We start from the raw sequence: 16555 nt of genomic DNA, 5'->3' as shown, positions 1-16555 counted from the left end.
AGTGATATCCTCCAATATGAAACATAGAAACAAATGTGAGAGAGCAAGATTGCATTTCACTCCTTTGGTTGGGATCCTTCATCCTACCACCATGTGGATGCTGGTTCCCACTGACTGACTTTTGGATTTAGGAGAGAACCAATCAACATAAGTCCTCACATATGTATTACAAATGTCTGTAATTCTCTCTCATTTATACTCCATCAGTGTTTTGAGTCACAATAGAAGAAATTGTTGATTATTACAGTTCTTTCCCCTCTGCTATTTCTTGATGTTTCTTACTCTGAGGTTTTTAATTCACTTAAGTAATTCCAGTTAATTTCACTTTTGATGGAGATGGTTTTACATTATATAGCAATACCAGATGTTGAGTTCCTGGTTCAGTCTACCAAACTGTCGTATTCATATGTGCCCCATTCATGAGTCAGAGAGTTGTGTATTTTCTTTGGTCTTGTGAACTTGAGATGAAGATGGTATTATCCTCTTTCCTACCCTGCCAGGTTGCTGGATTTTGCATTGTACTTGATTTGCCACCAATACGATCACATTTCCACCCCCACATGAATGTTGATTCCTGGTGTCTGAGTTTTGACTTGTATTTGACTTGCCACCAGTGTGATCTTCTTTCTACCCCCACATGAATGTTGATTCCTGGTGTCTGAGTTTTGACTTGTATTTGACTTGCCACCAGTATGATCCTCTTTCTACCCCCACATGAATGTTGATTCCTGGTGTCTGAGTTTTGACTTGCCACCAGTATCATCCTCTTTCCACCCCCACATAAATGTTGATTCCTGATGTCTGAGTTTTGACTTGTATTTGACTTGCCACCAGTATGATCCTCTTTCTACCCCACATGAATGTTGATTCCTGGTGTCTGAGTTTTGACTTGCCACCAGTATGATCATCTTTCCACCCCTACATGATTGTTGATTCCTGGTGTCTGAGTTTTGACTTGCCACCAGTATGATCCCCACATCAGATCTTTTTTGATCTAACTGTCTCATCTTAGTGAGTGTCCTTCAGACACTTGAACGATTCTTCTTTCTCTCCCTTTCACTAGTCCCTTTACCTATTCAGTGGGGGAATTCTAAAGGTTTATGTGAGTTGAGGTAACATACCGTAGAAGTTATAAATATATTTATGATAGATACTTATCTAACACTTCCCACCCTTCTTCTTCACTGAAAAACAGTACTTCCATCTTTTTCCAAAACTCGAAGTGATGGTTTGATAGTATTGTATTAGGGTGTCATGTTGGTGGGGTTGGCGTATGATAATTTGTATGAGAAATGCATTGGAATCAATCAATTTGTAGAGGAGGGACAAAGGCTTGTGGTCTGCATGACAGTTTATTTTGCATGTAGAAGGAAGTAATCAATAGGAATAGTTTTTTTTTATGTGTAATCAAAAGTTTGAGTCACATTTTTTTCTATTTGAAATTGAATATTGTATTGGAGAGTTTAGGCTTGTACAAGCATATTGTTAAATATGAAATGCATCTATAGTAATAGTAAATTAGTGGATTAGATTTGTGTATGTATTTGTTTATATTGTTATAAAACAAGTAGTCTCTATTTTCTCGGACTCATCACTGTTGTATTGATTGTATTTACAGAATTCACTCTCCAGGTATTACTCTTGCCCTGCATTCGGGAGTAAACTTAAAAAAAGCTCCTTATCCAGCAGCTCCAGTTTCTAGTGGTTGTAAAGGTAATTTGTATAAAATCAAGTCATCATCTGCACCAGTAGAAAGAGGTCAGTATTATTTCCTTCAAGAAAAGTACCACAGAACATTGTTTAATTTGGTTAAAAACTGTTAAAAAATAAACATAAATAACCAACTTAGCATGTAAGGTAAAACTGTGTAAGATAGCACATTAAAATAGTATACTTTGGTAAGTTGAGTAATTATGTTGATTCAATACAGTAGTAGTTACACAGCATTAGTTATATGCAGAGAACCTGTCAGAGCAGGTTAATCTTATAATTGCAGTCAAAGGTTACATACTATTGATTACATGTAGGACTGTCATTTATTTTGGTCAGTTATGTATTATATTGAAGGCTACATACTGTGAATCACTTGTACTATGTAATAAGATACACTGTGGTATTTTGTAACACTCATCTGTACACCTAGGTATCCCTCTCTGAATAGAATGAAAACATTCATCGTTTTGTTTCACGTGTAGTATGTATAACAAAATGTCTGTATTTCAATGAAGTGCTACTTGAATATCCAATCTGATACTGATTCTTGCCAGTTTGAAATTAATATGTTTATTCCAGAGGGTTAGTTGCACTTTATAATAAGTTGTATAATAATGTTGTAGCATATCACTATAGTCTTGGTTCACTGTAAATTATCAACCATTGTCATGGAGTAGACTTACAGCTGAAGACAACCATTTTCAGTACATGTAATATATTGTAAAACTGTCAAACAGTGCAGACCAAGGGATGTAGCACTTTTAGAAGGGGAACTCTCAATAGTCAGAAACGTTTTCAGAGTAGAGTGTTTTGGAAAGCATCAGCTTTAATTTTATCGTCAAATTATTGATTGTTGTTACAGAAGAATACAGTGCTGCTAAAATTCATTTTGACAAAACTGTCAGGGCTTGAAATTAACAACTGCCCAACGTCCAGGGGCATGTAAATGTTACCTGCGGGCAACAGTCCTTGCTATGCCTATTTCCTGATCGGACAAGTGATATTTTGTGTATAAATAATTGTTTTATTGGTCATTTTTAATGGATGTTTTTTCCGATAATGGGTGATAACAGTCTGTAATGAAACTGAAAGTTGGGCAAACAAGCCACGATTTCTCTCATCAGACATCCTCTCCCTGCTGCACCTGTGACACATGTTGTAACATATAAATTACAAGGTCCATGTGTAAACTAAATTGAACAGCCTTGTTCAGTAGTTTCTGTGTCACGGGGTTTCAGGGCCAGCAATTTTTGTGAACAGACACCCTCTCTCCAATATCTGGTTGTCTCCATATAATTTACAATGCCCAATAACTCCATGCATCTTGTTGTCTGCAGTTAATGTGTGGTTTTACCAAAGAATATGGCTTTGTTGAAATATATCGAAAAGTGAAGGAAATCTCATGATGAGAGTTTAGAATTGAATGCAGAAAGTGATATTAGTAAAGACAATAGTTGTACAAAGTGAAAGGAAGTCTGTAGTGAAGATGTTAGGACTGAGAAGGATGAAAAAGTTGAGAGAAAAGCAGGCACCACCACTAGTGTCAGTGGCTATAGTGAGACCATTCCTGAGGCAGCAAGATCAAGCAGTCAGGTGGGTAACTCAATGCCTTTGGCAGAACACAATAAAAAGTATGACTTGGAGAAGCAATCTTGAAGTTACCTGCCAAAATGGGAAAAAGCATTCCCTTGGTTTGATCAAGAAACTAATGAAATGTTTTGCAAGGCATGTGAAAGCCACAAAAACATATGCCAGGGAAATAGTGTCTTTGTAAAAGGTACCAGTAACCTTCGTCTATAATTGATCAAAGCCCAGGAAATAAGTGGAAGGCATACTATGTGTGCTCAAGCTGCCAATGCTGAAGCTAACCCACAGGTTCAGCCAATGGATTTATGCATGAGAAATTTACATGCTCATCAGCTTGAGAAACTGGAAAAACTTTTCACTGCCACCTATTACTCAGTAGTAACAGAACATCCGTTTTCTCATTTTATGCCTTTATGTAAGTTATGGAAAATAAATGGAGTGTAGCAAGGAAGCATGTACATAAATTACAAATCATCGAGGAACTTTATCAAATGTATTAATGACATCATAATGAAAGATCTGTGTACAGACCTTAACAATGCTGCAGTGTTTTACTTCATATCGGATGGATCTACAGACTCTGGAGTAATTGAAGAGGAGATTTGTTGAGGGAGCAAATGTTACAAAATTTTTGGACTTGCAAGCCCCACCCAGTGATACTGTCACAGGATTAAAACAGCAGTTGAAAAAAAACATTTGAGACAGTTGGTGTGGAGAACTGGTAAAGAAAGACAACCAGGATAGGTACTGATGGTGCTTCTGTCAATACTGGAGCAGAAAATGGACTAATCACACTTCTTACTAGAGATGGAATGCCATGGTTAGTTGGGGTATGGTATGTGGCCCACCTATTTGAAAGGGGACTGTTGGATGCTATAAATGAAGGAACAAAAGTTTTTATCGGACATAAAAGATCTTCTGTTAGTACTTTACAAACAGTATCATTTCAGTGCCAAAACAAGCAGGGAACTAAAAAGTGTCAGTGATGCTCTAGAAGAAAAAACATTAAAACCTGTGAACATCCTAAAGACAAGATGGCTCCTCATCTCTATAGAGCACTTGAAGTTCTGATGAAAAGAAATTTCAACTTTGTATATATGTATTTAGACCATACAGCTTAGTCAAAAGATGCTAGTGCTACAATGGTTGGGAGAGATAGAACAAAACCAACAGGATTTGAAAAAATACAAGACTCTGCTGCATATGCATTTCCTGCTTAATATCTTGCATGAATCCTCACTACTGAGCTTAAGCTTCCAATGTGACCAGGTTACTCTAACTGGCTCACTTGATGCACTGAATACCTTTGTGCTTGCCAAAGGTAAAGCACAAATTTATCCTGTCTTGTTTGAAGAGAGGGCTTCAAACATATGAATGGAGAAAATCTAAGACACTTTATCCAAGATGTTGGTGAAGGCAATCAGTGGCAAGAGATTGAGCTAACCAAACATGAGCAGGATCTTCAACAGTTTGAAAATGTGAAAGAACATATTGCAGAGAGTCATAGATCATACTCAGAAAAGATTTAGACCTTTTCTGGAGAAGGAACTAATGCAGGTTGCCATGGTGCTTGATCCAAGAGACTGGCCTTTCTATGAACCGTAAGAACCTCTTGCTGTGTTTGGGGTAGATCAAATTAACACTGACAGCTCATATTGAACAACCTCTTCAGGTTGTAGACTATGATAAGGCTGCAGCATTACAGAGTGTCTTCACCTAAAGGCATTCTCTTGGCGGTGAGACGATGTTCGAGGCATGGACTTTTATCACTTCTGAAATTGGATTTTTCTTCAATTCTTCAACAGATTCTCTAATTTGTCTTTTGGCAGAAATCATTCTCACACTGCCAATGAATACAGCATGTTTAGAAGAGGGATTTTCCATTACTGAAGAAAATCGAGCATGACTGGAGAACCAGTCTGGATCCAGTCATGCTATTCATACTTATGAGGATAGAAATAGATGGTCCAACATTGGCTGAGTTTAACTCCAGGAGAGCAGTGGAGTACTGGTGGGCTCAATCTCTTCATACCAGGAGGTCTGATTACCTTGATGACTAAGTCTAGTCTACCTACTGCTTACCAGTGTACTTATCAGAGCAACTGTTTACAGGTATTATGAAGTACTATTCCACTTTTAGACTACTTGTAGTCTACCAGGATAATTAACATGCTCACTTACCTGTTGATGAAGATGCTTATAATCATTGTATGTGGAGTAACTACTGAAAGTTTCGATGTTTTTATTGAGTATTGTTGTATTTTGAAGTGTTCAGATTTACAGATATTATAATGCTTATTATGTTACACTTGTGTTTTATTATTGAAGTCAGTTACTGAAATGGTATATCTGTCTGTTGTCAGTCTGTTGCAGTTTTTATTTGGGACAGTGGCTCCTAAGTGCAGGCAAGCGAATATTTCACAAAGGTTACCCTCAGGACAAGTTGTCAAAAAAGTTAGTGTTGAGCCTTGGCTGTGCACGTAATTTATTGTGGATAAAGTTAAAGGTGTCTCAAACTTCCATCCTTGCTTCACGATATTCATGACAGAGGACCGAAGAAACTGAATTCAATTCCATTACATACCTGATAAGGACTGTTTTACATCTTCAAGTTGAAGAAGAACAAAAGATCTGTAGAATATATCTATAGAATTGTAGTCTAAGATTAAATTTTCCCAAATCTTGTGAAAATCTCTTGTAAGGAAAATTGTGGTATAGAATAAAGTTTCATAACCATCAAATCGACACTACTTCGGAAGTAATTCCAAGGATAACACAACTCCTAAATCATTGTTCTTCTAAAGTGTAGTTTACTCTCAGCAGTATTATATATAAACTGCAACTAAGTTACTTTTATAAAACAGCTCTACAAATAAATTATGTACTAAGTTACTTTTATAAAACAGCTCTACAAATAAATTATGTACTAAGTTACTTTTATAAAACAGCTCTACAAATAAATTATGTACTAAGTTACTTTTATAAAACAGCTCTACAAATTTATCCAGCACGTCTTCTTATAAAGTTTATTAACTCTCAGTACTATTATCTGAGCCTCAAATAAATTATGTAATGCTTTACTTTTATAAAATAACTTTGAAACTTAACAATTGTTTTCAAACATATAAAAAGTAATTCAGATATTCATCCCAGTAAGGAGCTCGTGTAATAGTTTGTACATTTTAATGTTGGATTAACATATCAAGAATTCATTATTAGGACATGCAACAGTTATAAATCAGAAGTTAAGAAAATATAAAGATTTATTAACTTCTAAAAAAGCACATCATATAAACAAGATAAAAATGTAACAAAAACTTGAAATAATAAATTTCAAAGAATTTGGTATGTCACTTTTATGGTAGCTTTGAAATTGTTTTTACATTCTATCTACTTTTAAGTGAGGAAACATGATGGACTAAATAATAGGAAGCACAGGACCCTGCAAGAAAGAAATACAGAATGTCAAAAAAAAGAATTGGAAAGAAGTTGGAAAAGGATATTCCTGTTACTTGTGGCTATCACTGTTCATAACATTCCTGGTAAAAATTTTTTTCTGTTACAAAACTTTTATGTATGGTATTTGTTTGGTGTTAAATAACCTATTCCACTTCCTGTAATGTTTACAGTTCAAATTAATATGAAAGTTGGGAGTCAGTTCAAGATGTTCATAATAAAGAAATTAATTGAAGACTAAGTAACACATCACAATACATTTAATTTAACATATTAAAATATATATCTACATCAAAATCACTTCCCTCAACAATGGTTTGTTCAATAATGAGTTCTCATAAAATATTAACATCTGAACAATATCTAGTAAGTTATTGATTAATCTAAACCTAGTTAAAAAATTGGACATTTTTGTACTTTATGTTGTTCTAATTAATTGAGAACATTATTGATACATTGAGAAATTAATACCTATGCATATTTCAGCAAATGAATAATAAAATATAATCCTGTTATGTCAGAGTAAATCCATTCAGTATGCAGTTTTTTTTTTGTTATCAGAGGATCTATAAACTACCAATCAAAAGCGGAACATCACGTGCTAAAGTTATGGTAATAAACTTTCTGCAGAGTTGTAATTACCCAGTTTATTACCATAACTTTTGCGTGATGTTCGCTTCTGAATGGTAGTTTATAGATCTCTGATAACCTAACTCATACTGAATGGATTTACCTATAACAGGATTATTATATTATTCATTGCATATGCTCAACTTCAACTCTGAGCTTCAACTTCTGAGTTGTATTTACTTTTTACATATATTCTTACACTTGTTACTTCCAATTTTGAACACACTGTTATTTTATTTCACAGTGGTTTCTGATATCATGAAGTTCCTTTTGCTTTCCCTAGCTTCTTCCTCATATTAGAATTTAAACTGTTCATCTAATTAAACTATATAAACTACATTGCCTTCTTCCTAACTATATTTGATAATCTCATTGGTTTGACCATCTTTGTGTCCATATTTAGTTAATTAGCATTTTTCTTAAGTTGTTTGTAGCATTTAATACATGTAATATGTTCTTCAGTTGTTTTGTAAAGACTCAAACAATTAAAACTAAAACATTTCTTATTCTGCAAGTATCTTATAATCACTAATGTTCAAAGTTTATTTACCAAAGTTAAATGGTTTATAATGTTCACAATCTATAAAAGTTTCTGGTCAGATTCTGTAGTTTTCTGTTTAATAAGTGTTAATCACAATTATAGTTTCCAAGGCTTCTAGTATACTGACTGTAGCTGACCAGTAATAATCTGTCTCTTGGCATGTTACTTTATATAGTTTAAGGTGAGATTCTTGAACATTCAACAATGTTCATAAACATGCTAATATATTTGTAAAACAAATATTGTTGATCTTACTCTAAAGAATCTTCTACAAATTTAGAGAATAGGCAGGACATCCTATTAGGCAATACACATCCTACAACAGGGGTTCCCAACCTTTTGGCACTCGCGACTTGAAAATGTAATTGATGAAATAAAATTAATGTTATCCCAAGCTACTTCTAACAAGGCTATGCGACTCCCCTGCCAAGGCTTCATGACCCCCTGAGGGGTCGCGACCCACCGGTTGGGAACCCCTGTCCTACAATATGTCACATTCATCAAATTGAAACACTCATAGGTATTAAAATAAATAGCTATTTGTTTTCAGACTCTTATTTGTTTTAAAACACATCTCATCACTAGTCACATTTTATTCTTATACTGCTATTTGTTTTAAAACACATCTCATCACTAGTCACATTTTCTTCTCATACTGCTATTTGTTTTAAAAACACATCTCATCACTAGTCACATTTTATTCTCATACTGCTATTTGTTTTAAAACACATCTCATCACTAGTCACATTTTATTCTCATACTGCTATTTGTTTTAAAACACATCTCATCACTAGTCACATTTTATTCTCATACTGCTATTTGTTTTAAAACACATCTCATCACTAGTCACATTTTATTCTCATACTGCTATTTGTTTTAAAAACACATCATCACTAGTCACATTTTATTCTCATACTGCTATTTGTTTTAAAACACATCTCATCACTAGTCACATTTTATTCTCATACTGCTATTTGTTTTAAAACACATCTCATCAGTAGTCCCTATTTTATTCTCATACTGCTTTTTGTTTTAAAACACATCTCATCACTAGTCACATTTTATTCTCATACTGCTATTTGATTAAAACACATCTCATCACTAGTTACATTTTATTCTTATACTGCTATTTGTCTTAAAACACATCTTATCACTAGTTACATTTTATTCTCATACTGCTATTTGTTTTAAAAACACATCTCATCACTAGTCACATTTATTCTCATACTGCTATTTGTTTTAAAACACATCTCTCATCACTAGTTTGACATTTTTATTCTTCATACTGCTATTTGTTTTAAAACACATCTCATCACTAGTGACATTTTATTCTCATACTTCTATTTGTTTTTTAAAACACATCTCATCAGTAGTCCTACTATTTTATTCTCATACTGCTTTTTGTTTTAAAACACATCTCATCACTAGTCACATTTTATTCTCATACTGCTATTTGATTAAAACACATCTCATCACTAGTTACATTTTATTCTCATACTGCTATTTGTTTTAAAACACATCTCATCACTAGTCATGTTTTGTTCTCATACTGCTATTTGATTAAAACACATCTCATCACTAGTCACATTTTATTCTCATACTGCTATTTGTTTTAAAACACATCTCATCACTAGTCATGTTTTGTTCTCATACTGCTATTTGATTAAAACACATCTCATCATTAGTTACATTTTGTTCTCATACTACTCTGTTTTAAAATGCATCTCATCATTAGTCATGTTTTTTTTATGGACTCCTATTTGTTTTAAAACACAACACACCTCACCATTAGTCATGTTTTGTTTTCAGACTCCTATTTGTTTTAAAACACAACACACCTCATCCTTAGTCATGTTTTGTTTAGAGACTGCTGTTTGTATTATGAAATGCCTCATCATTGGTTGTGTTTTGTTTTCAGTTAGCTATTGGTTTTAAACACATCTCTTCATTAGTCAGTCATGTTTTATTTTCAGACTGCTGTTTGTTTTAAAATTTAGTTTCAGAATTATTACTATTTAATATTACAATAATTCTTCTTACAGTGAAACTTAAAAAAAAACAGGTTTCTTCAAAATTGAAATTTCTCTAGTGTAAACATATATTTTTGAACATAAAAACAAACTTGGGTGAAATATTTCATTTGGTATTCAAAATCAGCATTATACATGTACAAACAAGATTTAGTATATATTTTGCAGTGTTTATGTTTAGTTGCTTATTGATTCTTAATACTTTGTTCTAAAACAAATTGCGAATAAAAGAAATATTTGTAAAAAGTCACAACTTGGATATGGGTTACAGCATTTACTGTTAGATTCATGTATTTCTTTTGAAGTTTTATGTTTTGAAACAATAGTCATATGATATGTAATGTAGGCCCTTTTAAGCCAAGAATGTGTTAGTTGTTATACTGCTGTTGCAGTGTTTAATCATACATTCTAATATTAGAATAATATCTAGTTATACTTAAAATGTATAGGCCCAGCATGACCAAAGCATTAAGGCATGTGACTCGTAATCTGAGGGTCGGGTTAGCATCCCGTCGCACCAAACATGCTCGCACTTTCAGCCGTGGGGCGTTATAATGTGAAGGTCAATCCCATTATTCATTGGTAAAAGAGTAGCTCAAGAGTTGGCGGTGGGTGGTGATGACTAGCTGCCTTCTCTCGTCTTACACTGCTAAATTAAGGACTACTAGCACAGATAGCCCTCGAGTAGCTTTGTGCGAAATTCAAAAACAACAACAACAACAACTTAAAATGTATAATTTACAATTCAAGTAAATATTTCAATATTGAACATACTCTCTGATCTTACTACTTCAAGTATAAACTGTTCTTCTGCATAAAATGCACAGAAACTTAGTCTTATGATATATCTTTTGTTGGTTTAACAACTTTTCATACTGACCATCATACTGTGTCTTAAATTTCTTGTGAAAATGTTATGTCTTAGTATATCCATTTCATGAGTCATTACATCAAGTAGCAGTGAAAACAGTTTGTTTATTTTAATTTAATCTATTTTAAATACTGTTTTGTGTTTAAGTAGTATTTTTCTTGTCATTGTGCAATTACACATTTCAATGTGTTTTCCGTTGCTGAAAGATTTATAATATTTTGTAGTTAGAATATCAAACTAAGAACTTCTGCGCATTAAAAGTTTAAAAAATCAGGTAACAGAATCTGTTGTTCTGTACAAGTTATACATCTGTAGCTTATCTCTGTTACAGAATATGTTGTTCTGTACAAGTTATACATCTGTAGATTATCTCTGTTACAGAATCTGTTGTTCTGTACAAGTTATACATCTGTAGCTTATCTCTGTTACAGAATATGTTGTTCTGTACAAGTTATACATCTGTAGCTTATCTCTGTTACAGAATCTGTTGTTCTGTACAAGTTATACATCTGTAGATTATCTCTGTTACAGAATCTGTTGTTCTGTACAAGTTATACATCTGTATTATCTCTGTTACAGAATCTGTTGTTCTGTACAAGTTACACATCTGTAGGTTATCTCTGTTACAGAATCTGTTGTTCTGTACAAGTTATACATCTGTAGATTATCTCTGTTACAGAATCTGTTGTTCTGTACAAGTTATACATCTGTAGCTTATCTCTGTTACAGAATCTGTTGTTCTGTACAAGTTACACATCTGTAGGTTATCTCTGTTACAGAATCTGTTGTTCTGTACAAGTTATACATCTGTAGATTATCTCTGTTACAGAATCTGTTGTTCTGTACAAGTTATACATCTGTAGCTTATTTCTGTTACAGAATCTGTTGTTCTGTACAAGTTACACATCTGTAGGTTATCTCTGTTACAGAATCTGTTGTTCTGTACAAGTTATACATCTGTAGATTATCTCTGTTACAGAATCTGTTGTTCTGTACAAGTTATACATCTGTAGCTTATTTCTGTTACAGAATCTGTTGTTCTGTACAAGTTACACATCTGTAGGTTATCTCTGTTACAGAATCTGTTGTTCTGTACAAGTTACACATCTGTAGGTTATCTCTGTTAAAAATATTTATCATCAACTGGTGTTTTTATTGCAACATTTTATGTTAGTTAGAATTAGAGAAATAAACTACAGTCAAAACGTAGGTTAAAATGATAGAGGACTACTAACTTACAAGTCATGTGATGTATTCAAGAAATTGAATAATAACAAAACATTTGTGTATTTTTTAGATATCTCTGCATACATATTTGTGTATTTAATATATTTTATGTTTTAGGAACATATATATAAATTATAACTAAAGTTTAGCTATGTATTTTTCATTTTATCCAGAAGGTCTTGCAGTTGGTGTAGGCTTTGGAGCTGTTAATAAGACCAAATTTGCTACATTTGAGAATGCAAGGTTTGCACACATTGTTTTTGTAATTTGAATGTTTATAAAGAAATGAATAATATTAATTTTATACAGAGTTTAGAATTGATAATTTAATGTGTCTAAAGTTGTTGTTTTTTGTCTGATTTGTTGTTAAACTGGTAAATGGTGTGTAGGATAGTATTTAAAGATGTCTTCCATTATTATTACATGCATTAAAATTTAATAAAAGGAACACATCTTCAGAAAATAAAATGTGGAAATGGCTCGATTGGGTTGTGAAAGAAGTTTTATTACAGATTAACTGTGTTTGGATAAACTTCATTATAAGGTACAGTTGGTTTACATGTACACAGGAGTATGTATAGAGTATAAAGTAAAGAGGTCACATGTATGGAGAGTGCTTAACTGCTTGGTATCCTAGAGTGTTGTTCAGTAATGTTGCTTCTTTTTATTCTGCATCTGTTGATGTTTTGTTATTAGTTTAAATCAGTTGTTTTTTTTTACATATTCTGTGAGTTGTTGTGTTGCAGTAGTGGTAAATATGGGAGGATTTTTTTTTTATTATATTCTATGGATCTGGTTTCTAGTTTTTCTGATGTAGAAACCAGGATGCTAGTTGTGTGTTATTTCATAAATGAAAGATGTCTTAATTGAACAACATAACCCCACTCAAAACTAACATCCCAGGGTACCAAGATAGCTTTATTAAGTTGGTAAGCTGTCTCCAGTCATGTGACATCTTTATTTCATATTGTTTTTTTTTGTTTGCTTTGATTAGAATTAAGCACAAAGCTACACAATGAGCTATATCTGTTCTTTGCTAACTACGAGTATCAAACTTGGTGTTTAGCGGTGTGAATCCACAGACATACCACTGTGCCACTGGGGGACATTCCATATTATATATATAAATTCCTGTGTATGTAAATTACTTGTATCTGATGGTGATATAAGCTTGTCAGAAGATAGATTTGTAATATTTTCTTTCACTACCCATTCATGCCACTATGAAACATTATTATTACATGTATCTCCTTAAATTTATAAACATTATTATTACATGTATCTCCTTAAATTTATAAACATTATTATTACATGTATCTCCTTAAATTTATAAACATTATTATTACATGTATATCTTTAAATTTATAAACATTATTATTACATGTATCTCCTTAAATTTATAAACAGTATTATTACATGTATCTCCTTAAATTTATAAACATTATTATTACATGTATCTCCTTAAATTTATAAACATTATTATTACATGTATCTCCTTAAATTTATAAACATTATTATTACATGTATCTCCTTAAATTTATAAACATAATTATTACATGGACAATTTTATCTTATTATTTAATATCACTTTTCATATAAATTTTGTCAACCCAATGATCATTCAGTTTAAAGCAGAAAATTACACAAACAAAAAAAAAACAAGGCAAAGTAATAGCATTTCATTATATTTAAGGATGTGATTCCAACCCTAGTGCATTCTGGGAAAATACTAATTAAATTTATTTCCAACAGCATATGAGCTTCAAACCAGGTTGGTGAGGCAAGAATGCTAAGGACTGAAGAATATTTTTTCATCATTCAACACATAACCAGCAAACAACAACACCGCAACTAAATTACTTTCTGCTAAGACAACTGGATTATAACATTTCCATTTCTCAATATCAGTTGATTATCTGAATGTTATAAAACAATCAAATTCTAAGGTCAGAAAAATTTGTTTTAGTTACAGATGGGGCACTTCACTGACCATGAACGTGCAAAATTGTCCATAGTTATGAGCTTCATAATTACTACATATAAGTGTATAACACAGGTATTTTGTAAAATTAGAATGTCATGGCTGTAAAGATGCAAGATTATAATAATATGTAGATCTCCACTTTTGTCAAAATTATTCATACATATTTCATCTTCCTCAAAATTCTGTATAATATAAATATACTGTTGATGTACAAGGAAAGGTAAATACCTGGACCATCCAGAATACACATCAAATTTTACTTAATTAAAATAACCTGCATACACATTATTCTGTTTTTCTCAAGAAAGAACTTGAATTTTAAAAAGTAACTACAAGTAAAATGTTCAATAACTGCAACATTATCAGTATATTTTAAAACTTCATATACAAATATAGTTAATGCTAAACTAATTCTGAAGTTCTATTTTGAACATGTTTTTAGAGACAAAATTGCATGATACAAGCTGGTGCAAATTTATGCACACATTTATTTGATCTTTGATACTAGGCTGATCAAATCAAACCTTAAGGTTCACAAACACAGAATCTCCAACCTCACAAATACATGAAATATTTACTTTTAAAGCCTCTTTCATTCTTACACACACATGTATATATACAACTCTTTGATTTCAATATGCTTCTTACAAAATATGAGGGAATGTGTTATCAACTCAGCATGGTTGAATTTATGTATTTGCAGATGGGAAGAAAAGAAAATCTATTTCTGAATTATTAAAAAGGTGCAAATGGAGCTGACAGAATAAAATAGGTGAAAACATAGGGCTGTGAGTGTTGATATATACTGTACAAAAAGCCCTGAACTTTACATAAATTTTCTTTGTAAACAGTTCTCAGAATGGTCCACTATTAAAGGCTTCAGTGTTTCACATGTAAAAAGGAATTGAAAGTCTGACAGTATCATTTACAGAAACATTAAATGTACAGCATACTGTTGAATACCTCATTACATACATTAATCTACAAAAGAAGAAAAACAAACATGAACTATAATACAATAAGATTCTCTTCCAAAAAGAGGACAAAATACATAAAACTTACTTCTAATTTTTGGGACAAGAGGAACTAAAGTAAAAACTATTTCTGTACACAAACTAGACACACATAAACAGAGAAAAAATAATAACATCAGATTCTTGTAATATTTCTTTTCACTAATCTAACAGTTACCAAAGTTTAATATCATAGAAACTATTTTGTTCTCGCAGTGCAGAGAACAAATGAAAATAATCTGGTGAAAAGGAAATTTTAAAACATTCTGAAAATGAGAAAGAACTAATATGTAATGCCTCTGACTATGTAGCTTTCTCAGAAAGCTTCCTTTCATATATCACAGGTAATAGACCTGACTGGCCCTCTAAATGCACCTCCACACTAGAATACTTTAACTTGGCTATTGATATGCCCACTTGACAAAATATTATTATTGGAAAGACCAAAAGCTTAGATTCAACACATGACGAGATTACTAGTGTTTCCTTCTCATGTAGGAATCATTATTTACAAAAAGGACATACAAAACTACACCGAGCTGTCCATTATCAAACATTCAGGTGTTCCATTCTTGTTTTCTCATTCCAATGATTGTAGTTCTGTTCAATGAGCTGAATATTCTGTGAAAGTTGAAGTGGTGGCTGGCCAGATGCGAGAACTGCTGAGGTTTATAGTGGCGAGGTGGTGACTGGAGAAGTGGTAATATTGACTGTTGGTACTGATGTCTGGGTAGAAGGATTGCGAAGTAATGTTGCCAATATACTACAGTCACACATAGAAAATAAAATAAAAATTAACATATATATACACACACACACATACATAATTTCAAAGTAAATACCAGACCTTGTACAACAGTAAAGAAAAGAATGAAAATCTAATAATGTTTTGATATTAAAATGCATGATGTAACTTTGCTTAAAAATATTTAAATTTTTGAAGATTTTATGCTTTAACCTTCAGTCACATTTGGCAAATTTCTTTTCAATATTAAATTTAAAATGCATCCCTCAAACAAAAATTATTACTAGTGGCAGAAACTACTATATTCTGACACAAACCTTCTTACTTAAAACTTGGAAATGATTCATATTACAATAGATTTTCTTTTAAACACAGTTGTATATATTATTTTGGGTAAATTGACATGACTGATCAATGCTTTTCCATGTTTAAAACAGCTTGAAAGAGAATAAAAAGGACCATTTAAAAGCTATTTTTAACACATATTACAACTCTAAAAAATTTAGAAAATTCTGTTTACTTTTGTCTTGAACAAGAAATTAGTTTATGTAGTTTTATGCAATTTTAGTAAAACGTTCTTGTCATAACCATTGGAGATTTTGACAATCATGAACATAATCAAGTATAGATAACTGGATACAAAGAGCAGGTTCCTTTTGGAATAGGTAGATTTTCTATATGCAGTAGGAGTTTTCAAATCAAGAGAGATAACTAAATCTACCAGATTTCAAATGTGGTCCATGGCAGGTGAAAAGGGA

At 32.3% G+C, this 16555-nt stretch overlaps 1 protein-coding gene and 1 pseudogene across 2 annotated transcripts in view; one reads left to right on the top strand and one right to left on the bottom strand.

The window, feature by feature from the left end:
• Positions 1 to 12326, top strand: part of LOC143236585 (zinc transporter ZIP11-like) — a 34152-nt gene extending 21826 nt beyond the window's left edge. The window contains exons 4-6 of the mRNA XM_076474880.1: positions 1618 to 1758; positions 6702 to 6842; positions 12232 to 12326. Coding sequence (XP_076330995.1) covers positions 1618 to 1758; positions 6702 to 6842; positions 12232 to 12326 — 377 coding nt within the window. The remainder of the gene's footprint in view (positions 1 to 1617; positions 1759 to 6701; positions 6843 to 12231) is intronic.
• Positions 12327 to 15721: 3395 nt separating this feature from the next.
• LOC143236584 (uncharacterized) overlaps positions 15722 to 16555 on the bottom strand; it is a 41653-nt pseudogene continuing 40819 nt past the window's right edge. The window contains exon 12 of the transcript XR_013019590.1: positions 15722 to 15815. The product of XR_013019590.1 is annotated as an uncharacterized LOC143236584 (transcript). The remainder of the gene's footprint in view (positions 15816 to 16555) is intronic.

This window comes from Tachypleus tridentatus, chromosome 13, assembly GCF_004210375.1.
Source record: "Tachypleus tridentatus isolate NWPU-2018 chromosome 13, ASM421037v1, whole genome shotgun sequence".
Lineage (NCBI taxonomy): Eukaryota > Metazoa > Arthropoda > Merostomata > Xiphosura > Limulidae > Tachypleus > Tachypleus tridentatus.
The sequence above is the reverse complement of the archived record's forward strand: the minus strand, read 5'-3'. Positions and strand labels throughout refer to the sequence as shown.